At 38.6% G+C, this 26,241-nt stretch overlaps 3 protein-coding genes across 6 annotated transcripts; 2 read left to right on the top strand and 1 right to left on the bottom strand.

Moving 5' to 3' along the window:
- The first annotated feature begins 155 nt into the window (after positions 1-155).
- On the top strand, positions 156-3,290 carry LOC127630799 (P-selectin glycoprotein ligand 1-like). Of its 4 annotated transcripts, XM_052108618.1 has the most exons (3): positions 156-293; positions 778-1,159; positions 1,262-3,290. In XM_052108618.1, exons 2-3 carry the CDS (start codon positions 784-786, stop codon positions 1,738-1,740), a joined length of 855 nt encoding a protein of 284 aa, XP_051964578.1. In that variant the 5' UTR covers positions 156-293; positions 778-783; the 3' UTR covers positions 1,741-3,290. The 4 variants fall into 4 exon arrangements, with proteins under 4 accessions (XP_051964578.1, XP_051964552.1, XP_051964569.1 ...); XM_052108592.1 differs by having other exon boundaries at positions 778-3,290; XM_052108609.1 differs by having other exon boundaries at positions 242-293; positions 815-3,290.
- A 312-nt stretch (positions 3,291-3,602) lies between these two features.
- tmem119a (transmembrane protein 119a) lies at positions 3,603-10,141 on the top strand. The gene is made up of 2 exons (XM_052108579.1): positions 3,603-3,742; positions 7,675-10,141. The coding sequence occupies exon 2, from the start codon at positions 7,690-7,692 to the stop codon at positions 8,365-8,367; it is 678 nt and encodes a 225-aa protein (XP_051964539.1). The 5' UTR covers positions 3,603-3,742; positions 7,675-7,689; the 3' UTR covers positions 8,368-10,141.
- Positions 10,142-17,379: 7,238 nt separating this feature from the next.
- On the bottom strand, positions 17,380-22,136 carry LOC127626322 (iron-sulfur cluster assembly scaffold protein IscU-like). The gene is made up of 5 exons (XM_052102045.1): positions 21,981-22,136; positions 21,209-21,322; positions 21,008-21,118; positions 20,811-20,889; positions 17,380-20,672 (listed from the first exon to the last, which is right to left on the bottom strand). Exons 1-5 carry the CDS (start codon positions 22,080-22,082, stop codon positions 20,581-20,583), a joined length of 498 nt encoding a protein of 165 aa, XP_051958005.1. The 5' UTR covers positions 22,083-22,136; the 3' UTR covers positions 17,380-20,580.
- Between the last annotated feature and the right edge of the window lie 4,105 nt (positions 22,137-26,241).

Raw genomic sequence — 26,241 nt, 5'->3', positions numbered from 1 at the left:
CAAAATATTAAACCTCTCTTTGTGGGTGGGTGGATGGTTGGTTACATGTATGGTTCCTGTCCTCATATTCTAGCTCATTGGTTTAGGGAACTAAGATCTGATATTTATACAAGTCTTTCGCTTGCTCATTTGGATTTGCGTCAGAGATTGAAAACCTCAGCTTTAGCCTGACGCTTTAAGAGGCTTGACTTCCTGTAGTTTCTCATCGAACAGGTTTTAAGGCATTCATTTGTGAACTATGCGGGGGGCCTAACATTTCCATCAAAAACATAGATCAGCGATACAAACAGAAGGTGGGTATTGTTGTTTTATGACAATTGCCTTTGTAACATATTTTATGTCCAAAATCAAAGACATTTTTAATTGATGTGTTGATTTTTTTACATTCTTAATCTGTGGAGTATATGCATTGAACTATCTGACAAGAAATTGCACATTTGAATATTTTAATAAGTGTACCATGATGTTAATCAGATTTTTTTGTTATTGGATAGTGTTGATGCGAGTAGAACATGGACACTTTTTCAGCCAGCAGAAAGTGTTGAACTGGAATTGATCATACCACATGCTTTGACACGATTGTGCTAGTTGAGTTAGTGAACAAAGTATGAGCAATCTCTTCAAATGTAAAAAGGCAGTTAAGTGTTAATGGACTTCAGTTTGTTTTGAATTCTCATTTTTTGGTCAAAAGCATATGAATTGTGGTTTTGATGGTAATGCCAGCTGACACAAGTTGTGTAACTATTTGTGCTTGTTTTTTTATATATATATATACAGATTGCAATGGTGACTAACAGACATTGGTGTGTATCAGTTCTTGTTTTGCTGTTCACTCTGAACAATCTGGTCACATCAAGATATCTCTCCAGGATGAAGAAGGAAATTAGCTACGACACGACATCCACAAACACCATTGACAGACACAGTACAAACATAACTGGACCTGAGACGGTAAGGATCACCACTGTGGACCATTTGAAGGCTATGAGTGCACAAACCATTGTGGTTAAAACTGATAGACCTGATTTAAACGTCTCTGTGACAAGTATGGACCACCAATATATTTCAAACTCGAGCTACACCCAAAAAAATGAAGGGAATGAGACTTCGGGAAACCACTTCAATGGAACTGAGAGTGTGACAGTCAGCCAACCAACAGGTAATGAGAACACTTCGTACACCCAACATCCTAAGAGAAATGATAGTATTGGACATGTTTCACAAGCAGGAAGTTCTGCCCCCACATTTCCTGCATTGTTAGGTCCCAGTGAGGTAACTGAAATGCATACAACAGCAGCTACAACAACAATTCCTTCGGATAATTCGACAACATCTACTGCACCTCGATCAACGTCTTCACGCGTCATTCAAAACCAAATGTCAACCACGGAAAAGGCTCCCTTGTGTTTCACAACTTCTCCTCAGAGGGATGGACTTGTGAGTCACTGCCTTATCGCCATTGCTTCAATGGCTGCCCTGACAACCATCTTTATCATAAGCACCATCTGTCTGGCAACCAAACTCTCCAGATATAGATTCAGACACAAGGCACATCTTCTTCTCCAGGAGACAGAGATGGTCTGCATTTCTGCCTTGATGAATGATACTGATCACCCAGTTCCAAAGCCAAGACACCCCAAGTGTAATGGAGCATTGATCCCTAATACTGAGGATGGAGATCCTGATGGAGATAATCTGACCCTGAACAGCTTTCTTCCTGATAATGATGGCCCACTTTAGAAGTTACAAGTTTCTTATGCATGCACTGAGCTTTTGCTGAAGGACTCTAGTGATAGACCACAGAAAGACAACTGCCATGAGATTACATTAAGTCACTGCTTTGCAGTTAGAACTAAATCATCCAGACATGATATAAACCCAGCTCTAAAACATTCTGCCTACCTTTACAATGAATAAAAAACTAAAGGTATAGTGGCCAAAAAGCCATTATGTGGATCACTGGCTTATCATAAGGCTTTGAAGCACTTTCCTAAAACCACACAAACATCGCCCAGTGGTCAATTTAATGTGTGGGCTTACATCTGGAAGACGTATTGTTAAGGTTGTTTGCTCAACTGCATATAAGAAGTTTCATTTCAAATGTCTATTGGCCATTAAGCAGATGTTTTTGAGATGTTTTAGAATGTTTGAAAACCTGATCTTTTTAAGATGTTTAGCAAATGTTAATTAGAACGCTTTCCAGATGAAATGTGTTCAAACAGACATCTCGTATATGTACATTTCCTTTCTGGGTACGCTTTTGTTTTTCTACGTAAACATGCGCTAGACTGACATCTTTGACTGTTGCTCCACGTCTCATTGTTTATCAGCATCAACATGCAGGAGTGCAATATTTTTTAGACTCTGTGTAACCTTAAAAAAGCTCCTTGAGTCACCTGCGTTCTGCTCTATTTGTTGCTTTTCATCTAGCTTTATTTCCCGTTTAGTCTATACGGCACCTTAGTATAATTTATTTGTTCAATACTGAATAATAATGAACTAGACACTTTTATATTTTTTATGTTTTTGTATGCCTGATAGCAGTTTAAATCTTTAGTTCACAATTTTTGTGCTGAAATACTATAATACACTTGGCAGAATGTATTACTGAACATGCGCTAGAATATGTACTATTCCTGTTTGTGGTTAAAGTAGTGCCATATAATTTAGAGAGAGTAGACCTAAAAAAAAATTCAAGTCTTTAAGCTTTTAGTATAGCATTGGTGCAAATGTACATAAAATGCAAGCATTTAAATGTACTCTGATTTTTTTTGCTTTTGTACATAAGGCTTTTCCATTGTCTCCTTTTTTGAATCAAAGGAAATAAAAAATGCTGTGACACAAGTCAAAAGGATTGGCACATCTGGGGGAAAAAAACAGAATGAGAAAAGAAATGCGATTCTCAGAAAATATAAATCATATTTCAGTCTTTCACATATAGGTCCTTTAATTTTTGCTTTGTTTTTAATATCATATTTAATATAATAACAAACCTTTATTGTGTATGTATGACTTCAGATGTCGATAGGCTAATAGACCCTGTGTATATCATGTTTATATACCTGTACTGTTCTGTTTGTTCAAGTGCTTGTCAGAAAAATATATTGCCCAGTGTTCAGAAAACCTTCTTCAAGGGCATCATGCCATCAATTACTTAGCAGGACTCTCAGTGAGTATTCTGTTAGTTATTTAGAAATAACTAAATGGTGTGCAAGGCCTGAGACCAGTCTGCAATATTTACCCTGCTACTGTTACCTGAATTAATTTTGTAATTGTTAAATAAATCATTAAATGCAATTGACTAAGTTTGTGAATCTATTACATTTGAAGTGGAACAACATGATGACCTTTTGACCAAACAATAGCTATCTCTTTGATGGTATAAATGAAAGAGGGGTACAGTAATCATTTTAGGCTGTAAAAATCTCTTTAAAATGTTCTGATCTGTAACATCCGACAGCTTTTTGGAAGAGTATATGACTGTGTTCAGGATGAGAGAGAGAAGGAAAGAAAACGGGGAGGAGATGGAGAAAGAGGGGAGGGAAATGTCCTTCGATAATTATCCTCAACTGATTTTTTTTAGGAAAACGCACACAGTCAGAATCTACCATAAGCTTTACAGGACAACACAGGCAGCTATTTTTCCTACCCCTCACTGTTTTTGTCTTTTCTTTAATTCTTTTTGAACTGTAACAAGGGTTGTCATCACAGAACATCAGAGAAAACAAGGAACAATACAGCAGTGAGTATTTTTATATTTCCTTCAAATAGAGGGCATATGACGCACAATTCCCTTCCATTATCTGAATCATATCTTTTTGCATGAAGTACATCGAAAAGATATACCACTTAAATGTAAGCCTTCATTTTTTTTTTTTGTGAGGCGTTTTATTTACAAATGTCCTCAATAATTCTGTGTTGGCTTTCCATTTGTTTATTTGTCCTTTTTCTTTAGTAGAAGGGTTTTCAAAAAAAAGAATTTGTCTGCAGAGCTAAATTATTTAAATATTTTAATTTATGTAAACCTTTCAAAACAATCTGAGAATATCCACAACAACTTAACATTTTACAATTTGGAAATAAGTAAAACAACTTATTTAATCATATCTCATTATATTGTGTAAGTGTTGTTTTTATGTTTTTAAATTATGAATATACTTCTAGAAGTGTAAATTTTACATTGGCATTTCTAACACAATTTATGAACAACCTGCAGTTCCATCACGAACCGCTGTGAAACCCTGTATTGGTGGCACCAGTAGGGCCGATTCTCTGTGCCTTTAATATTTTTTGTATAACTCTTTACATAAAACTTTTACCTAAAAAAAAAAGAAAAGAAAAAAAAAAGTGTTTCCTAAATGCTGTCAGCCCATGAATGACTGGTTTAATTTTTGGGGTGGAGTTTAGTCTGTTATAAAACAATGGGCATAGAATGGATTTCAACCTGTTGGATCTCCTTGAATTCTGTAGTGATGATTTTTACATGATAGTTTTCTTTTTATAAACATTTTAATAAAAGCCTAATAATTTAACATTTAAAGAAGCTCTATTGGATGGTGCTCAATATACAATCACTTAACACTTTATTAGGAACACTATTTTCCTACTATGTGGTCTTCTGCTGTTGTAGACCTTCCGGCTCAGGGTTCCACATTTGTGAATTCCCATTCTAAACCTCATTCTGACCATCTGCAGCAGTGCCGGCTATCCTACAAGCAATACAGGCGACCGAATGAGGCTCCAACATATCTGATGGGGCCCTGCGAACATGTGCAAGGCATTTGAACATGTCATTGAATTTAAAACATTGATGACTTATCATTTGAATCTCTCCGCACTCCAATGGTTTCCCAAGCACTTAACATTAACTAATTGCGTGTGGACCTGATCATTTAGCATACAAATAAGTGGTGGTGGTGAAGTGGGCTAAAGCACATAATGTTAATCAGAAGGTCGCTGGTTCAATCCCCACTGCCACCACCACTGTGTCCTTGAGCAAGGCACTTTACTATTATTAGACAGGAAGGAATTTAGACACTGCCGATATAAAGACAATTTTTTCTTTTTTTTCATAATTTCGCCTAGGGCTCCACAAACCCATGGGCTGGCCATGATCTGCAGCTAAAAGCAAATTAAGAATCAAAGGCTTAAATTATTCTTACTGTCATGTTGCTTTATAACTCTAGTCTTCAGACGGTGAGATGACTTAAACTTGCTACGGTTGTTACCCTAAAAAAAGTATTTTTGCACCAAAGTGTATCAGTATGAACCAAGAAAATGAATATCATAGGCAGTGGAGAATTCTCAAGGCCAGCAAAGCCTTTTCTGTTGGCCTAACATGCCAAATAAATAAATATTTTTCATCCTTTCATTCTCAATCACCTTTTTTCCTATGTATTTTTAATCACTTTCCACTTTAAATTAGTCTACAAACAAATAGAGAAAAGCTAAAAGTTTATCCAGTCAATAATAAAAGTACCAAGACAACCCAGAAATACAATGTCCTCAAAGCCACAAGTCTAAAGAAGTTATGTTTCAAATTTGAAGATGATCTAACAAAAAATTAGGTTCCTCTGTAAAATCGCTGGCGGCATACAGAGTAAAATTAAGGCTCCGCCCTATCAAGATGGAACAAAATTTGACCACTGCTTGGCTATTATGAATAAAACTACACCCCATTTTTAAAAATAGACTTTGGAGACAGACTTGTTTTGTTCATGAGACTCTAATATATAAGACAATATACTGTTTTACAACACGAATGCTGCTCAGATTACATATGTTGAAGAACAATGACGAAGGGCAATTCTTTCATTGGAGAATATATCAATATTTCTCTGATTTATCACTTTTTTGGACAAAAAGTGCTATTGCATGTTTTTCATTGAACGCTTGTCTTTGACAATTGACCCAAGTGTGGTGAACTGGATTCATCTGGCGATCACGTTTTCATAAAAAAGGTATGAAGACCCGTTTTGATATTGCATGTTTTCATTTGTACTCCTAGCACATATAACTAAATTGCTGTTTCTGGAGCATTGCTATCGTGAAACAGAGATCTTACCTTTGAAAAGATGTATAATTTGTTAACATTAATTGCATGTATAGACAGTAAATTATATATTAAATGTAAGCAGAGCGACGTCACTACCACATGTGGGCGATTGCGTATTTAACAGGTTAAATCGCAAATATCATTAGATTGATTTTTCCAGGTACTATAGACCTCCTTGGTAGATTCATATGAAAAATTATTATTTTTGACATTAATTTAACAGTACATTCATGCTGCAGTTAAAATTAGGCTTGCTTGAGCATTAAGTGTCGTTTCAAGTTCTGGCTTTCATGCGTGGACGTGTTTTTAAAATGTCAGTTGATATTATTAGTTGACTGCCACATAATGTATGAGAGGCAGAGCGTCTTATTCATTGTGAAACTGTGTTTTCTTAATGGCATGAATCGCACTGAAGGCCTAGACTTAAAATGCACGGCCGATCATGTGTGTTCTTGACTAGTGCAGAAAGAATCTTGTTGGTCTCTGGCCCATCTCATTGCAGCTGGGCTGTAAATACAGGCCTGTGAGCTGCGGCTCTCCCACGCCTGGCTGCACCCTTTATAAATATATAAGTGGCCCATCTTTTGCTTTTCTGTGGTGAGCGGGTGGCATCTACCAGGCAGGGAAATTACAAACTGGCCTGGACTCCTTCTGCCTCCACCCCAAGTAAGTAGTGACTGGATGTAACAGGAATAGCTCTCCTGCAAAGCAACAGAAACATGAAAAATGTGCTCTGAGCTCAGTAATGTTTGATATTCTATCACTCATATGTTAAATTGCTTGCTGTGGCAAGGTGCACTGAATAAAGTGTTAACCTACAATTGTTGCCTCAAGGATCTATTTCTACTTGATCTAATGCATAAAAAATCAGTTGGTTGATGTAACCTACTTTCTCAGGTTCATTTTGCCAGATTAAATAAAAATGTTACTTAAATATAACCAGTTAATTTAGATGCAACCACATGAAGCACATTTTTATGTTACCCGACAATGCATTTTTTTTTTTAAAGCGTACTTAGAAGATTACCTCTTCAATATTCAACTGCTAAATGCAATATTCACAATAAAAAAAGCTAATTCTGATAAGCAAAAAAGACTATAAATAGATTTAAATACGTCATTTCTGTGATACATAGAGAATTCAGAGTACCAGCTCTCTTGTGTAGATTGGCAGATGACCAGATCTGATTCTACATTCATTGCAGTTGGCAAGAATGAATTGTTCAGATTGTACACAAAGTAGAGCAAAGACTTCTGAGAGTTCATTCCCCTTAAAAAACACTGTAGCATGGTAATCAGATGGTTATACCAAGGTACTTGTCACACCGTGGTACTGAATAATTGCCATGTTCATGTACCATGGTATAATACTTCAAAGAATACCATTGTCCAAAAATATAGTAATATCATGGTACTTTTGGTACTTTTATAGTCCTCTTAAAACTTTTTCCTCTCTGTACCCTTTTGTTGGTAACAAATGTGATTTGCTGTTTGCCCATAGGCAATATACTGTATTTGTACAAAACCCTGCGCTATAACTGCCTTGATACATGCTAACAATTCTGATGTGGTGGAGACTAATGCTCATAACAGCCATATCTGTGTCCATGTCCTCACAGGTCTATAAAGGAAGTATGTCACTCTCTTTTTCTCTGCGCTTTATCTGTGTGCTCCTGGTTGCTGTCTGGGGCAGCAGTTTCTTCATTGAAGCAGTCCCATTCAACGTGTCCATGGAGGGCAGCGGGGACGAATCCGAACTCATCTTTCCCATCGCTCGAACCACCCATATTCCCCCTTCCCCCTCCAATTCTCCAAACATCACCACCACCTTCATCCGCATCAAAGACTTTATCTTCAACCAGGTGGTGGACTTCCTGAAGGAGAACTTGCTGCTTATTATAGTTGTGACTTCTCTCTTAGTAGTCATCATCTTCATCGTCTGCTGTGCCTCTGCGATGAGCCACAAACGCAAACTTGAGGCCTACTACCCACCGAAGACCTATGCACCCAGGAAATATATGAGCCAACCCAATAGAGCTATGGAGAAGCCACAACAGACCAAACCTCAAAACCAGATCCAGGATATCAAGACGACTGCTGCAAATACCCACCGAGAACCTTCCAAAGCACTGGTAGGGGAGAAGGAAGGGAAAGACCCCCTACCCAGGCTGAAGGAGGTCCAGAAGATGGAGGATGTTGAAGAGGTGGAGATGCAGAAAGAGGAACCTCAGCCAAGCACCTCAAATGCCACCTCAAGTCAACCGCAGGTCTGCACCTGCCATCTTAGAAAGGCCAATCCCTCTACAGCGTGAGGGAGCTTTTTCATTAACATCAAGGAATAACATTGATTCCATAACTGTCTGTCTGAAAACTTTTTCCACTGTTATTAATCTTTTGGAAATCCTCTGTGTGCTTTCCTTGCTTTGAAACCTTTGTATGTTCCATCTGTATGAGTTCTAACAGACAGAGAGAAAGACAGGGAGAGAAAATGATGTGTTTGTTTGTTTGGTAGCATTATACAATAAGGTTGTATTTGTAAACATTATTTAAAGGAATATTCCAGGTTCAGTACACATTAACCTCAATCGACAGCAAAAAAATATTTGACTCATACCAACTTTTCTTAAAAAAAATAAAATTGAGGTTACAATGAAGCACTTACAATGGAAGTGAATGGGACCATTTTTGGAGGGTTTAAAGGCATAAATGTGAAGCTTATAATTTTGTAAAAGCATTTTCATTCATTCTACTGTTTATACTGGTGTATTATTTGAGCTGCAAAGTTTTAAAAATCCTTGTTTTTACAGTCAGTTTAGGGTTTTGTTTACTACATTATGGCAACAAAGTTGTAAAATTGGCTATAACTTTACAGAGAAAAGGTTGGTAAGCAATTTTATCATACTAAAATCATGTTAACACATATATTGTTTACATCTTGTGGCTATAATTTTGAAACGTTGACTATTTGAATGTTTACAGATTGGCCCCATTGTAAGTGCCTCACTTTAACCCAATTCTTTTGCTTTTTTGAAAGAAAAGGAGGGGCCAGTCAAAATGCATTTCTGTTGTAATCAATAATATGCCATAAATGCTGTAGATTGAGCTTAACTTGATTTGAACCTGGAATATTCCTTTAACTGCATTAGTTAACAAACAGCAATTATTTTACAGCATTTATGGTGAATGTTGAACATACTAATACATTTAGCATTTGTTAACATTAAGAAATGCATTACAAACTTAAATGGTTCATTGTTAGTTCATAATAGTTTATTAACGTTCACAAATAGAACCTTATTGTAAAGTGTTACCATTTGTTCAGCTCATTTCTTGCTTCTTTTAATTATTTTTTATAAGAGGAAAAAATCTTCTCTACAGTCTAACAATAATTTTGATGTCTAGTTGGAAAATAAAATTGTGTACATGGACAGCATTTGTAAATTACTTTCTAGTTTTGAGAAACAATAGCGCTTTGACTCCTTTCCTTGAGTATATTCTAAATGCAATATTTATATGCATGGTAATACATAGTTCATACCAAATTTTTAAAGTTATTGTTAGGTGTTGTACATTAAGACATTAAGGTTATTTTATATAAACCGAGTCAAGACTTTCTTTAACATTGAATTTACTTTTTTTTGTCATAAAATTAACTTTCCAGTATCTCCTTTTCTGTTCCAAATCAATAAAATCTTTTTTCAGAAATACAGATATAATGTGAGGTGAAGAGTCCAGAGTCCATTGCATATTATGTATATTGAATTGTGTTTTGTTTAAGTCTACAGTTAAAAAACAAATTACATAAAATAAAGGCCTGGTAAATTCAACAATTAAGCAGTACAATGCTAAAATATTATTATTATTGTAGTTAGTTATTATTATTAATAGTAGTATCTAGACTACTGTATCAATTACATGAAATTATTAGATGTATAAAACAAACTGCTTTCTTGGGACCTGTCTGTTTGTCTGATGTCCATTTGTCAAAAGAATATCAAGAGCTTAACAGAAAATAGCTTGATCATCTAGAGTTGGTTTGGCTGTAGCATATGAAACCCAAGACCTCCTCCAAGAGAGTACAGGAGAGCTTAATGGCGGCAGCTACAGGGTTTGTGTCACATCCATACAACATCAAATTAATATTTTAGAAGTTCATTCGAAGAGGTTCCAAAGACAGATCAAACTCATGGTTGAAATTCCAGACCCATACATCTGGCCTTGACGGAAATATACTGGTTTTACTTTAATTAGAAAACCATTCTGACACTATGTCTGACACACTAATACAGTATACAGATACATTATTCCCAATCCACATAGATAGTTCTCAGGTCATAACTCATTCCTCCATGACACAGATACTTTCTCATAAAACACTGCTCTAACCTCTCAAAATATACACAGCTTCTATTCCAGCTATGATATCAGCCTCTCATTGATTAATATCCACTTGAATGCAAATTAGTTTCATACTGAAATTAAAACCCCACGGTAATGGCACAAGTGTTGGCAGCATATTCACCAAAGATCAAACATCCAAAGATATGCAGTAAAGGCTTAGGTTGAAACCTGAGCCCTGAAAATGAACTTTAGAACAGGGTTGAATTTCCACCTCTCTTTTGTCAACGAGGTGTTAAATAATTCTGGAAATACACACTCCTATCATTTCTTTAGAAGACAGTGGCTCTCAACACTCCTGTGGTCAACATAATCAAATAGCTTAGCTGGAATTCATCTTCAGGGTCAAAAGTACTTAAGACCATCAAATAATATATTTTGTCATGAAATGGTTATTAGAAGTGTCCCAACCAAAACTACTCTACTGGCCTGAGGCAGTGGTGCCATGGGAAAAGCAACTGGAGCGGCCAATTAATTCACATTGCAAAGATGATCCAAAATAGGTAACACAAAACCTTAAGTCTGCCATTAAAGATTGAAGAGAAGGTCCATCAGGGTAATTCAATTTGATCAACGGATTTGTTTACAATAATAGAATAGCATGTACTGACTTCTTCCTCTATCCCTTCTCTTCTTCTACTGGACATGTCTCCCTCAAGTGAGCCATGTGTCCTTGTCTTCTCTACTGTCTCTTGTTGTTTCTTTGTTCATCTCTCCTTGCTGGCCTCATCTTGACCCCCTGCCCCAGAGGCTGCTGCTGTCCCTGTCCTGGTGCTCTGGTTCTGTGTGAGTCCTTGGGTCTATATACTCTACCTCGTTCCATCCCCCTAAGCATCTCTGTCCTCTCCGTGGCCCGGAATCGGCTCTGCAACACGGATAACGTGTTCCAGCCGTACTCAGGCCTACAAGAGCTGAGCCTCAGCCACCATCAACTGGCTCGTTTCCCACATGGGCTGCCTTCAAGTCTACAGACCCTTCAGCTTCAAGAGAACCAGATTTAGCCAGGGGCACTAATAAGACTGACCAGGCTGAAGATGTTGACTCTCATGGGGAACAGATTGTCTCATCTCCCAGCAAACTTACCTTCTTCACTAATATACCTTGATGATATACTCTTTTTCACAGTTTGCAGGTAACAGCGGTTCTGATAATTCATCTCCTGTTAAACTAAAACTGCGATGTATAGTGATGCTTTTATTGTTGTTATCTGGAAATGTTCAGCCAAATCCTGGGCCTACTACCTCTGTGCAATGTCTACCCACTCCCTCAGATTTCAAAAGTCGATCAGGCCTTGGTTTCATACATTTAAATGTTAGAAGTTTGGTCCCTAAAATGGATATGATCAAGATCTGGGTAAATACGACAAATGCAGATGTAATGATTCTATCAGAAACTTGGCTTAAGAAATCTGTAACTGATGACTTAATTCTTATTGATGGTTACAAAGTCTATAGAATTGATCGGTTGGGTAAAGGAGGTGGGGTTGCCATGTATGTCAAATCCAAGCTCATTAGCTCTGTAACTCTGTCAATTACTAAAGCTAAACAGTTTGAGGTCTTGGCCATCAAAGTAGGCGTATCAAAGGATTCTTACATCACTGTTGTTGGTTGCTATAGACCCCCGTCTGCCGCAAAGGATGCTTTCGAATCTATTTCAGATATTTTACATGAATTAAATGACTCTGAATTCATCCTCATGGGTGATCTAAATTGGGACTGGCTTTCAGGGACGTCAGATTATTTTAAAGCACTGTGTGATTCATTAAACCTAGTGCAACTCATTAATGCTCCAACAAGGCTAAATCCTAAAGCACAACATAAATCTACCCTGCTTGATTTAATTATAACAAATACATCTCACAAATACACCTCAACTGGAATATTTTGCAATGATGTTAGCGATCATTGTGCAATTGCTTGTGTTAGGAATACAAAAATTCCCAAGGTAAAACCCCGGTTCATTTTTAAAAGATATTTTAAAGGTTTTCAAGAGCAGGCCTTCATGCATGATTTATATCATAGTGATCTTAACAGAGTAACTCTGATTCCGGACGTTGAATTGGCATGGGAATATTTTCACTCAATTTTTCTATCTATCTCTAATAACCATGTTCCCATTAAAAAGTTTAGGATCAGTGGTAGGGAAAATCCTTGGTTCTCAGACAGTCTCTCAGAGCTAATTCATTTAAGAAATAAATCGTGGGCCCAAGCTAGATTTTCAAACTCCGCTGCTGATTGGACTGCGTTTAGAACCCTAAGGAACAATTGCACCTTGATGATAAGAAATTCCAAATCAGAGTTTTATTTGTAGACAGTTACAGAGAATCTAAATAACCCCTCAAAATTCTGGAAAGTAATTAAATCTATGTCAGGTACACATGTTGCCTCAAGCCTCCCTGAACACATTCTGGTTGGATCAGATGAAATAAAGGATAAAGCTGATATTGTCAGTCAGTTAAACAAACACTTTATCTGTGTTGGGTCTGCATTTGACAGCTCAAATGTAAATGCACCTGTCCCATGTTCTGCAACCATTGAAACTGATAGAAATCTGGATTTTTTGCACAAGTTTGTAAAGCTCTGAAAGGCATTGACCACAAACAATCTGCAGGTCCTGACAATCTGGATCCTTATCTCTTAAAGGTGGTGGCAGATGTTATTGCTGAGTCTATTACTCACATTTTTAATTTGAGTCTTATGTCCAATTCAATACCCCAAATCTGGAAAGCTGCTTATGTTCTCACCTTATTTAAAGGTGGGGACCCCTCAGAGCTAAACAATCACCGTCCGATCTCCAAACTCTCAATCCTGGCTAAGATCCTTGAATCCCAGGTAAATTTACAGGTAAAACAGTTTTTATTTGATAATAATATTTTAAACAATTTTCAATCTGGGTTTAGAACTGGCCACAGTACTATTACTGCTGCTATGGTGGTAATAAATTATCTTATCTGTGCCTTGGACAGAAAACAGCATTGCGCTGCTTTATTTGTAGATCTAGCCAAGGCGTTTGATTCTGTAGATCATGAATTGTTGCTGAACAAACTTAGGAATGCTGGTTTCTGTCCTAATGCTGTTAAATGGTTTAGAAACTATTTTGTAGATCGGACTCAGTGTGTCCATGCAGAGGGCCAGAGTTGCAGAGTTTCTTGAGATATCGAACGGGGTCCCCCAGGGGTCTATTTTGGGACCTATTCTGTTCTCTATTTTTATAAATGATTTAGGTAAGGATGTTCAAGCAAAAGTACACTTTTATGCTGATGACACTGTCATTTATACATATGCTCCTTCCATAGCACAGGCTGTGCAAGTAGAAAACAACACTGGTATATTTTTATATATAAAGCCATGCTAGGTAAACTTCCAGCTTACCTCTGTTCTCTCCTCTGTCTCAGTTCTGCTAGTTATCAGCTACGTTCCTCCAAGTGGTTACTTTTTAATGTTCCCAGGGTTTTGACAGATCTGGGAAAAACTGCATTTTCATACTATGCACCCTGGGCATGGAATAATTTGCAAAAAGATCTTAAACTAGAAACGTGTATATCAATTGATAAATTTAAGAGCATCATACAGAATGTGGTAAAGGAGACATGTGCTTGTTTTTCTTGAGAGGCCATTGTGTTTGAATGATTTCTTATTTTTTGTTTTACATGATTGTAGGTATGTATGTATGTATATATGTATATACATACATACGTTGTGTTTATGTATGGCTGCTACCTTGGCCAGGTCTCTCTTGTAAAAGAGATTTTCATCTCAATGAGACTTCCTGGTAAAATAAAAAATGTGTCAGCAAATTGCATATCTACACTAGATCTACCTTCACTGAGTGCTTTGTGAACCTGCAGGTGTTAAAGATTAATAGTAACTGTTTGCGTTCTATACCTGAGCGGGCATTTGATGGACTGTCCGGTAGTGGAACTAGCCAATAACCTTATGGGTTTGAATGTGACATACTGTACCTTTATAGGTGGCTACTGATGGACTGGTTACGGATGGCTACAGTTCTAGTGTGTATGGCTCCTTTGCACTTGGCACGGAAGTTGCTTTTGCCATCAGTCATTGCCATCTGTCCAAAACTATTGAAAGAATGCCATCTATAAATACAACCACAGCATCTGGGAGAGTGTTTGAAACCCAAGTAGCTCACACGGCAAGTGCTTCTATACTGAATAGATCTGACAAAGCATGCAATATCAGTTCACTAAGGTTTCGAGAATCTTCTAAACTATCACCGAGTGCAATATTATCTGCTGAGTCTGTCAAAAAAGTCATCTTTTCATGGAAACCTATCAAGGTCCTTCTTTGGATGAGACCAGCCCACTTTAGATAGACTGAGCTATGAGGACTGCCTCTCAATTCCTTCACTTTTTTACCCCAGTCCACCCAGGTATCTTACAGTCCAGCCACAGATGAAGATCCTGGTTGTCTAGAATTCAACAGGTCAGAAACTAGGAGCATCAGCCATTGTGGTGTCTGGCAATTCTGTGACCCCTAACATAGAGTTCAGACTGCAGCCTGAGCTTACTCCTGCAGTCCTAAAAGTGGTGTTGGTACTGAGGAATGTTTTCCTGCGAAACCGGAGTAGCACTGTTCCCACAGGTTCAGGGTGACAATAGCACACATTGAGTGCATTTACATGTAAACCAATACACTGATAACTACCAAAAATCAGTTAATTAAATAAACCAGATGACAAGAAATCCACGTTTACATGATATTTGAAATTCAAAAACATTTGAGCACATCAGATAAGCTGGTAAAAACACTGGTAAAAGTGTTTACATTCAACACAAAATCAGGGTAATTAGCAAAAATCTACCCATGTCGATTGGTTTATATTTATATGAGCAAAAAACAAAAACAAAAAGCCATTTAGGTGTTTATAATAACTCTTTCAATATACTTCCTGTTCACTAGTCAGTTGTGGATAAAAACAACAAAAAATTATAATTTAATTAATATAGAAGCCACGATTTTCTTGTTAATTTGTGCTCATCCAACAAAATGCTGTATAGCCAGTAGTCTTAATCCCAGATAGCACACAAACATCCCTAAAATGTCTGTTTAAGAGTGTTTCATCTGGAAAGCATCGCATTCTTATTAACATTTGCTAAACATCTTAAAAAGATCAGATTTACAAACATTCTAAATCATAAGCTTCTCAAAAACATCAGCTGAATGTTTTTATTGACATCTGAGAGCAAGAGCAACTTATAGACGTATTGTAGATGAGCAAACAACCTAAACAATAAAATAGTCTTCTAGGTGCAATGTCCGTTTTTTTCAACATCATAAATGTCTCAAAGACATCTGCTGAAAGTCTCAATGATATCCATGACTTACTTAATGAAATATGTCTTAGACATATTCCATGAACAAGCAACGTAAAAAAATACGTCTTCCAGATGTTAACACACATTTAGACATCTGGGTAATATTCTGTACATGTTGTATCAGGGAATGTGTGTAAATCTGATCTTTTTAAGATGCTTAGCAGATATAATTAGATTGTGATGCTTTCCAGATGAAAAGATCTAACACAGACATCTGTGTATGTATGTACTGTACATATGTGCAGCGGTGTCTGCAGCTGTCGAACGCACTGTGCATACCATGAGTGCTCTGACTGACCTGAGAAACATTTTCTCTCAGAATATTTCAGCAATCATGAAGTGTGTCCCGTATTTCTGTTGGCTGTTTAAAAGAACTAGCGATGCATGATTAATTCACAAATTATTGTTTTGAGTAGGTTCTTTTCAGTGAATTGGACAAACAGGCTTGCAAGACTGAATCGATTTGTGATTCAGTTCAATTATTTTGTAGCACTCTCTGAAGCGCTGGATGACGTCGATATTTACCTACAAACAACAAAGAAAATGCGGCATTTTTTAGGTGAAACTGAGAAACTTAAGCTAGTGCTGTGTAATGAGAATGAGGTGCTGTTCACACCGAATGTGATTTTGCATCTGTTTGCGCTGCTTTTCAATCGTTTTCCATTAACATTTGCTAGATGAATGTTTTTGACCACTTCATCACATTTGACTGTGTATTTAGGATCTCTCACAGTAGCGCAGAATGTGTAGCGTAATAAAAAAACAAATGAATAATGCAAGGTCGCGTGATGCCATGCGAGGGTCGCACATGTGAATGGCGAGCTCTGTGCCCTCTGCTAGTTTGTAATACTTTTTATGTCATAAACCAGTGAGATACGATACACTCTGATTCTTAACTGTTTTATGAAGACAATGTGTCAAAGAATTCAAAATCCTCAGGCTCTGGAGACTTTAAAAGACACTTACATGCTCAAGCCGATACACCTGAAAGGCCGCAGACCAGGGACTCAATTCAGATGGTGCAGTGGGAGAAATTCAACATCAACTGTCCAGCATGTCTGTGATGCTGACGAAGGTCGTCGCAGACTTGGAGGATCTTGCTGTAATATGTCGGTCGATCAATTCCATGGAGACTAAATTCACTAAGTTGGTTACAAGATTGTCGGACGTCAAAAAACTGATCGATTATCTGGAGTCATCGGAGAGGGAATTAGCTGCAAACCCGCTAGCGACCAAGATAGACTTACAAAGCGTTTGGGAGAAACTGGAGGATTTGGAGAATCGTAATCGATGAAACAATGAATTGTTGGAATTCCTGAATGAGAAAGTCTGAGATATGATACAATTTCTAGACAATCTATTTCCGAGTCTGCTCCACATAACAGGGCATAAGCTGGAAATCAAGCAAGCTCACAGGGTCCTGGCTTGGAGATCGGCTGAGGGAGACAGGCCCCAATTAATTCTGGCCAAATTTCTGAGATCACCCGATAAAGATCTCGTGTTACACAAGGCAAGGAGCAAAGGAAAGCTTTCATGGGAAAAAAATCACAGCATTTTCTTGTTCTCAGACTTTGCTAATTTGACTAAATAATGCAACATGAATATTAATGGTTTTATTATGTACTTGCAAAAAATAATACAGCATAACTGGTGCACACCACAATTCCAGCAAAAGATTGTAAACCAAAAAAGGTCAACCAAACAATGATTTCTGGTCATCTGCAGGGTCACAACCAGACCAGGTAAGCTTGATTTGGAGGTGCCTGTTGTGGTGCCCAGTATCCTTTGTGGAGGAAGACATAGCGGCGCACAGAGGCTTAACCTGCCGGGGGCGGGGGGGATTAGAGTTGGGGTCTGTGTCGGGCGGGTCTGTTAGATGTGCCCGCCGGCGGTGATGGAGCAGCTCCCAGACCAAGAGAGTTTCGTATATCGGCAATCATTTTATTGACTAGTCTAAAATTTCATAAAGCTGAGATGATATTATTGCTAGCACTACTACTACTACTGGTATTATTGTTTTTATTATTATTACTGCTACCACTAATATTATTGTTATTATTACTAGTATTATACTACTACTAAAACTATTAATATTATTATTATAACTGACTGTTCTATATCTATCTAAAAATCTATATCTTTCTTTTTCTCTCTCTCACCAACATCACCAGAAAAAATGTAATTAATAATAATGATTACTATTATCTGCGATGGACTGGCGACCTGTCCAGGGTGTCCCCCGCCTTTCGCCCAATGTTAGCTGGGATAGGCTCCAGCCCCCCGCGACCCTGTACACAGGATAAGCGGTTGACGATGGATGGATGGATGGATTACTATTATATGACATTAAATTAACCTAGCCCTTAAACTATATCTATACACCTATAATTAAGTTTGTTTGTTTTTTGTGTTTATGTATACATATATGTATTTCACTGGTCCCTTACTTGTATAAGCTGCTATGTCTTGTTAATTTGTGTTTTGTTCAAAAATGTTTAAAAAAAAAAATTATAATAATACAGCACCAAAATACAGGCATTCGTATCATGGAATCTACAATGGAAACCACAATGAGCCCCCTGATACACTGCAGTTAGTATAACAAATTTACAAGTATTGTGTTAACATGCATTTAACAAAGAACATTCCTTCCTGATCTTCAGGAATTAGTTTATTTTCATGTGCATGATTCAGAGATACAGTGTGGGGGGGGGGGAACTTTATTCAAAAGATCTTCAGTCTGTCAATACAAAACACTTCAAACCGACAATCCTAAGGCAATGAATTAGTAGAAATTATTTATTCATAATGGCTTTTATGTACAAATGTTTTTATGTATGTTAAAGCCTCAGTAAGTCAATTAAGTACGCCATGTTTCTGAGTCATAATGACAGTGGCTATGTTTACAAGCAGTAATTTTCGTCAATCTGAATAAATGTTATCCGATTCTGAATATACAGTTTATATGCCCCCTAAACTTTGCAATCTGCTACAAATATTTGTTTACATGCAAAGAGTGTCATTTGTTGCATTCTGAAGCAAAGGCACCAAAGTCCTCAATTGCCGTTTTTGCTTTGTTGAGATATCCAAATAAAATACGCCAGGAAAGCTTTCTTATGGTACTCAGCAAATGAAAAATTTGTGTGCCTGTAAATGTACATTGCGGCCGTCATACCGCTCAGGAAAGAGATGCATTCTGTCTTCTAGAAATTAATATAGTTTGGTGCGAAAAGTGCAAATCAATCTAAGAACAACAGCAAAGGACCTTGTGAAGATGCTGGAGGAAACAGAAGTATCTATATCCACAGAAAAACGACTCGTATATCGACATAACCTGAAAGGCTGCTCAGCAAGGAAGAAGCATTGCTCCATAACCACCATAAAAAAGCCAGACTACAGTTTGCAAGTGCACATGGAGAAAAATATATTACTTTTTGAAAAAAATGTCCTCTGGTCTGATGAAACTAAAATGTTACTGTTTGGCCATAATGACCATTGTTGTTTGGAGGAAAAAGGGAGAGGCTTGCAAGCTGAAGCACACCATCCCAACCATGAAGCATGGGGGTGGCAGCATCATGTTGTGGGGGTGCTTTGCTGCAGGAGGGACTGGTGCACTTCACAAAATACTTCCAAAGTTGTGGCAAAATAGCTCAAGGACAACAAAGTCAAGGTACTGGAGTGGTCATCGCAAAGCCTGACCTCAATCCGATAGGAAATTTGTTTGCAGAATTGAAAAAGCGTGTGCGGGCAAGGAGGCCAAAAAACCTGACCCAGTTACACCAGTTCTGTCTGGAGGAATGGGCCTAAATTCCAGCAACTTATTGTGAGAAGCTTGTGGAAGGCTACCCAAAACGTTTGACCCAATTTAAACAATTTAAAGGTAATGCTACCAAATACTAACAAAGTATATGTAAACTTCTGACCTACAGGGAATGTGAATGTGAAATAAAAGCTAAAATAAAAATCACTCTCTACTATTATTCTGACATTTCACATTCTTAAAATAATAATCCTAACTGACCTAAGACAGGGAATGTTTTCAACAATTAAATGTCAGGAATTGTGCAAAACGTTTTTAAATGCATTTGCCAAAGGTGTATGTAAACTTCTGACTTCAACTGTATAACCGTGTGTAATTTAACACATTTTGAGGAGGCTGTTTAGGCTATTTACTGTGTTCACTTTGCATCATCTCTTGTAAAACAATCTAACATTTACTCACCTAATCTGTCACGTATGATCAACAATCACTATGTCAAAGAAGAAATGCTATAGAAATTACGGTTTCGATGTCAGGATGTGAGTGAAGTCACATACATGCCATGGAGAACAGAATGCTGTAACCGCACCTGCTGCTTCAAGTACCTATTAGGAATGACACATTCTTTTTTGCTTTATGTGATGTAATGAAAGAACATATGTCCCCTGCAGAATATTCAGTGTGAGCCTGCATACCCTTAATAATGTGTTTTGTCATTGCTTTGAATAAATTAGGTTCCTGCAAAGAGTATCATGTATAAACATACATACACACCACATCTCTGCACATGATCGCAAGGTATTTTAGAATATGACTGATAAACCAGTCGGATTCAAATATTTACATGGCTAATATTTTTAGTCTACAAAACTCCTTTCACTCGGATGGAAATTTCATGGGGATCCAGCTCAATCGGATAATTTTTGTGTTAATATGAAGGCTTTTCAGTCCGATTGAGCTATCAGTCGGATTCTAAACTGATTATTTGGTTGCGTGTAAACCTGGTTAGTGACTCATCTGTAAATGAGGACATTAATTTCTAGCTTCTGCAAGCATCTCCTTTTCATCCTTCTGTTTAAGTCTGTAGTCTGCTAACGCAGCCTTGATTGCATCCTCTGCAAGCACTGATGAAAAAATGAAATCAGATCATGTAATCAGAACCTTTGAGTTGCACTGTTACACTGTCCATTAAATGCTACATATGCATTTTATGATAGTGTGAATGTATTTTCAATTTAAAAGAGATATTTTTTTACACTTACTAGAGCAATGTAGTTTGACTGGTGGAAGACAAAGTTCTTTGGCAATCTCTGTGTTTTTTATTTTAAGTGCTTCATCAATCTGTACAAGGAAAAGAAAACAAAATGTGGGCAGTGAAGTTTGGGCGAAACATATATAGTACCTACAGACAATATTATCACACTGTGAATATGTATGGTGATGTGTCATGACAACGCACCGATTTCCCCTTCACCCATTCTGTGGCCAGAGAGCTGGAGGCAATGGCTGATCCACACCCAAATGTTTTGAATCGGGCATCAACTATCTTTCCATTCTCATCCACCTGAATCTGTCAAACAGATTTATGGCAAAAAGTGAATGAGATAATCAATTAGTCCTGCATATACATTTACTGAAATTCAACAACAAAAAATCTTACCTGTAATTTCATCACATCCCCACATGCAGGTGCACCAACCAGACCAGTGCCCACATTCTTGGCATTCTTGTCCAGGGAACCAACATTTTGAGGGTTTTCATAGTGGTCCACCACCTTTGGAGAAAAGTAAATAAAACATTGAAAAGTCCAACACATATGTGACATGTATATACTTTATGGAACACATGAAACAGACCAGACCCTGATTAATATTTAACATTCCCAGACATTAATGAAAAGGGCTGGTGAGAATGACAATAATACCCCAAATAGAAATGTGCCCTTGATAAATAAAACTTCCCTGGAGACCAGCAGAGCAACCGCACCAAGACTAAAAATGCACAAGCAACAATTATGCTAAAATAATTTATTTCAAATGTTTGCGTAGTAACAAAACTAACAGTAGCCTTTACGTGGTTTATTTGCCTGTGACACAATAGAGAACCTGGACATCAGTGATGAGTTTGTCGGACAGTTAAACAAGTGTATATTAAACTACATAGTTTTTACTACACAGTAAATTTACATACATAAATAAACATCAATATGTCATTTTCCTACTAATTAAGCGAAAATACATAAACCTAATTATGTATATGGATTTTTTTTAAGCAGACTGCAGGAAATGCAGAAAATAAATGTATGACCTACACAAAGTTAGGCTGGTTTGTTTACATGTGCAGTTGTTATTTAATGTTAGCCTAGCTAGCAACCACATAAATTGGGGTCAACTATTTAATTAATTCTAGATTAAGTGCCATGCGACACCTACCTTTTTGTGATAAGAGCATGCGGGTCTGAGCTCTGGCAATGATAATGTTCTGTTGAAAAGTACAGAAGATGCACAACGCTTGACTGCCGCTGCGAACGCCATGATGACTGTAAACAGACGGCTGCTGTTACTGAACACACACACACACCACAACAGCGGGAGCCGTTTCTTCTTCTGGATTTTTTTATTTTTATTTTTTAAACAAAAAGTGCACTACCGCCACCAACTGGTAACGAGTGTGAGTCTGGATCAACAAATTCTTCTAATACAATTATGGCCTGAATTATATTCTCTTACTTAATTCTTTTGTTTTTAAAAAAAATTGCATTAAAAGTGAAAGGAAAACTTCCCATAAAATTCTTCTCAAAATACTTCACAGTTCATTTAACTTTTCTTAATTTTAGAAATCAATGTCTTTCTTTCATTACAATATTCGGAACAGATCATCATTACAAGCTCTGCTGTTTTTTCCTGATTCCAAAATTCACATCTCCCTGTATCATGTTTCCCTATTCTGTGCAATGTATTATTAAGTGTTGTATGTCCGAACCTCAGTCTAGCGATTCCGGTAAACGCTTTTGGGGAAATCCTTCTCCGATGATATGGTGTTTGAGCCTCGCCCCTTTAGGCACGCAGTTGACCTATATAAGTGGGTGCACGAACTCCGTTTCTTCAGAATTATCTTCTTTCAAGACCGACATCATCTCATTTTGAACAGGCCTCTCTTCGCAATCGATGGACACCCTCCAGCAGATGAGATTTCCCTGCAGACGTATCAGGACGTTCATCGCCTGACTCTCAGCGCCTGTAGCGAAATATTCAGCCACCTCCTCTGTGTTAGATCCCGTAGGTTCACACAAGGAGGCATGGCAGGGCCATGAGGTTGAGTTGGAGGAAGCCCGCGATCCCCTCATTTTTCAGATGTAGCATCAGTGCCAGTACAGTAAACACATGATGACCTGCAGCCCTCTACCGGAGCACACAGCCTTATCATGTTGGCGGTATAAGGGGGAAGCCACCCAAAGGCCCAAGGACAGTGTCCTATGGCGTGGCAGAAGGTCTCCTGCGTGTTGTGTCTTATCATGTACATTAACTTGAAATTATTTAGTTCCAATTAAATAACTATATTATTCCTTTTATGATCCCTGTTTATTTTATCTGACTCTAATTACAAAAGTTTCTAAGGATATATTAATGTTCCAATCTTAATTATTATTATTAAATTAGGTTTAACATTTGATCGTCATATTTAACTCTTTATTTTATAATCTACTCATTCATTCGGATTCCTATGTCCTTAGAGAGTCTAGCATATGGATCCAGTGAGAGACCTGGGATGGGCATGCCCCAGACAGAATACAGTATTTTACTAAGTTCTTAAATCTTACTTGTGATTTGACTTTGCTGTAAGTGAATGAGACCGTTTTACCAGTTGAACTGAGACCTCCTGAATGATACCAAACATGTTACATTACAGAACAGGATAAGTCATAACTTTATTTTTTGGTGACTCTAAAGTGACCTGAGGTGTGAGAGTAGGAGCAGATGTGAGTGAGATTTGTGTTTTATGGTCCTTACTCATTAGGTTGTGTTGTCTCAGGTGGAGATGCTCTTCTGTGTGAGAGTTTTATTACGTTGGCTCTCACCAAGTTCTTTAACTTTTACCAGACATGGCGCCTTTTGGGCGTAGGCATCCTGGTGCCAGCCCTACAGCGATTCTGACGATGGGTATGATGTCATGTCCCTCACAGCATCAATGAGCGAGTGGTCCATGGAGGATGTCGCCATCCCTTCCCCCAGTGAGGGTGAGGAGCATGTGCATGCCACTGATAAGAGCTGATTTGAACCCCTCATGGGTGGTTGAGGAGCTCGGATTACAATTGTCCCCTCCAGTCTATCCAGAAATATCTTGCCTGGATGAGTGGTACTGCAGTCTGGCCACCGTCAAAAGACTGCATCTCAAAGGGCAGCGCCATTCTTCCTGGAGATCCGGCTTGTGTTTTAATTCACCTCACTAAGTGTTGGCCTTAGAGTCAGAGGACCATGTTCAAAACCAGCCATCTTCTCAAGCTGATACGTGCCATGACAGAGTTGTGGATGTGACACAACATTTTGTGGTTGCCTCAAGATACCGCTGCGGTCACAAAAAGTCACCGGTGTCTCAGTCTGATGACTTACCACCCTATTTCAGATTAGCGCCCGGTGGATAATCCCTCCCCCACTGCTCCGGCTCTATCAAAGACAGCCAAGCCGTCTAATAGTTTCTGTGTTGTGCTCAAATAGAGAATGCTCTCACAAGAAACAGAAATGTGCTCGCTGCGAGATGCCACATTCATACGCTGCTCATCCTCGGGATGTCGGGATGATAGACAAATGAGTTTCTGTGTGTTTTGCTGACATAAACAATGTTATAACTCAATAGAGAATGCGCTGGTTGCAGTTTTGCACACTGCTCGTGCTCGACACATATGCGCATTTACATGTAAAACTTGAACATGCTGAACAAGTTCAAGATGGCACCGAGTATGAATGCTGTGTTGCGAGCTCCGACCAAATATTGCAGTTTTTTGTTTATTTTGCCTACGATTCTTATATTTTCTGTCTTGGGTGTTGTCTGCCTTATTGTCTACGATAGATACACCGAAAATCGGAATTTAAATACCTCAATGCCGTCCCACTGTTTACAAACAGGGCAGCGGAGCACTTTGTCTAGGCAGCCTGGAACCGGAAACGTAGTCGAAACCAGAAACGTAGTCGGAAAAGGGGGAAAGAGAGCCAGCGTTCTAGTCAGACCAATACGTTGTGCAAATCGACCCCGCTAACCAGCATTCTACTGGAAAACATTCAGTCTCTGGACAACAAGCTCTGCGAGCTGAGAGCGCAGATCTTGTTCCAATGAGAGACGAGGGACTGCTTTATCTCCCTTACAGAAACTTGGATGTCTGCGGTGATTCCAAAGTTCTGTCTGTGGCAAGAGGGACACAACTCACTCAACGTTGTGTTGATGAAGTGACACTAGTGATCCCATATATGAAACGCCACAATGACTGAACTGGTCACGTGAACTGCCAGTGCAGGTGTAGGCAAGCTACTATGAGTATGAACAGATGCACTCGGGCTGCACGGAGCCTCCTCAGATACCCCAAGACGTCATGTGCTTCCCCATAACCCTGAGGGATGGGTTTGGAGATGTACCCAATATGGGAGCAGGCCGATCCAGCCGAGTCCTTTTCTCTCTAAATTTTTCTCTCCATAGATAAATGATTCAGCTGGGGCCTAAAAATGCTCATAAACACACCGGGGTAGACGTCCTTTTCCGTTCCTATTCTTTCAGGTGGAAAAGGCCCCACAGAGGCCACATTCTGCCCTGGAGAGGAGGGGAGGATAAAAAGTTGCAAATACACCATATGGGCTGAATGGCCAGACATGGGAGAGGCGCGGTGGTAAGTTCTGCCTTTGTAGGGGGGGAGATTCTGCAAACATAGCGACCGGGGCAGAGAGGGATCTTCCAAGGGAGACACGGGTCTACCACAAGGAAGGGGGAGACCGTGCCGCGGAAAATACATCACAGGAGGTTAACAAGGAAAGCGAAAACCTTTGGAGCACTTACCCCAGTACAGAGCATGTAGCACAAGTACTGGGTCTGACCACGAATTCCTCCGCAGAATTCGTCAGTCAGAGGGCTAGGAGGAAGAACATCCACGGTTCACGAGTCATGAACATGTATGAGAGAGAAGGGCCCGCGGCTTCACCTTCTTGGAGGGGAAAGGCGCTATGTACAAGCAGTACACCCGGCCAGCTGTCCGTGTAACAAAACTTACTTACCTGTTTGCACCTGAACGTACCTGACCTGATCAACCCAGCGATTGTAAAACCGTGCAAAGGTATTGGGTGTTGCACAGCCTGCTGCCCTACATAAATGTCTGCTAGAGAGGTGCCGTTGGCCAGTGCCCACGAGGATACCACACCTGTCGTGGAGTGTGCTCGAAACAATCCAGTGGGCAAGCCTCTGTTTGGGGACAGCATTCCCTTTCCTCTGTCCACCAAAGCAGACAAAGAGCTGCTCAGAGCATCTAAAGCTCTGCGTGCGATCCAAATAGATGCGCAAAGCACGCACCAGACACAGCAATGATAAGGCTGGGTCTGCCTCCTGAAAAAACGGACATAATATTATATATCAATATTATTTTCCACTTTCAATGAGTTCATTTTTTTAACCAACATCAGTCCTGATCACAACTATCAAATATTCATTTTCAGG

This window comes from Xyrauchen texanus, chromosome 3 (assembly GCF_025860055.1).
Source record: "Xyrauchen texanus isolate HMW12.3.18 chromosome 3, RBS_HiC_50CHRs, whole genome shotgun sequence".
In the NCBI taxonomy this organism is placed as follows: Eukaryota; Metazoa; Chordata; class Actinopteri; order Cypriniformes; family Catostomidae; genus Xyrauchen; species Xyrauchen texanus.
The sequence above is the reverse complement of the archived record's forward strand: the minus strand, read 5'-3'. Positions and strand labels throughout refer to the sequence as shown.

Excerpts from the sequence above, each read along its gene's own strand:
- tmem119a (XM_052108579.1), top strand. The coding sequence starts at position 7,690 with ATGTCACTCTCTTTTTCTCTGCGCTTTATCTGTGTGCTCCTGGTTGCT.
- LOC127626322 (XM_052102045.1), bottom strand. The coding sequence starts at position 22,082 with ATGGCGTTCGCAGCGGCAGTCAAGCGTTGTGCATCTTCTGTACTTTTC. Across the intron at positions 21,323-21,980 it reads CATGCTCTTATCACAAAAAG|GTGGTGGACCACTATGAAAA; the intron begins GTAGGTGTCGCA and ends TTTTCTCCAAAG. Across the intron at positions 21,119-21,208 it reads GGGATGTGATGAAATTACAG|ATTCAGGTGGATGAGAATGG; the intron begins GTAAGATTTTTT and ends TCTGTTTGACAG.
- LOC127630799 (XM_052108592.1), top strand. The coding sequence starts at position 784 with ATGGTGACTAACAGACATTGGTGTGTATCAGTTCTTGTTTTGCTGTTC.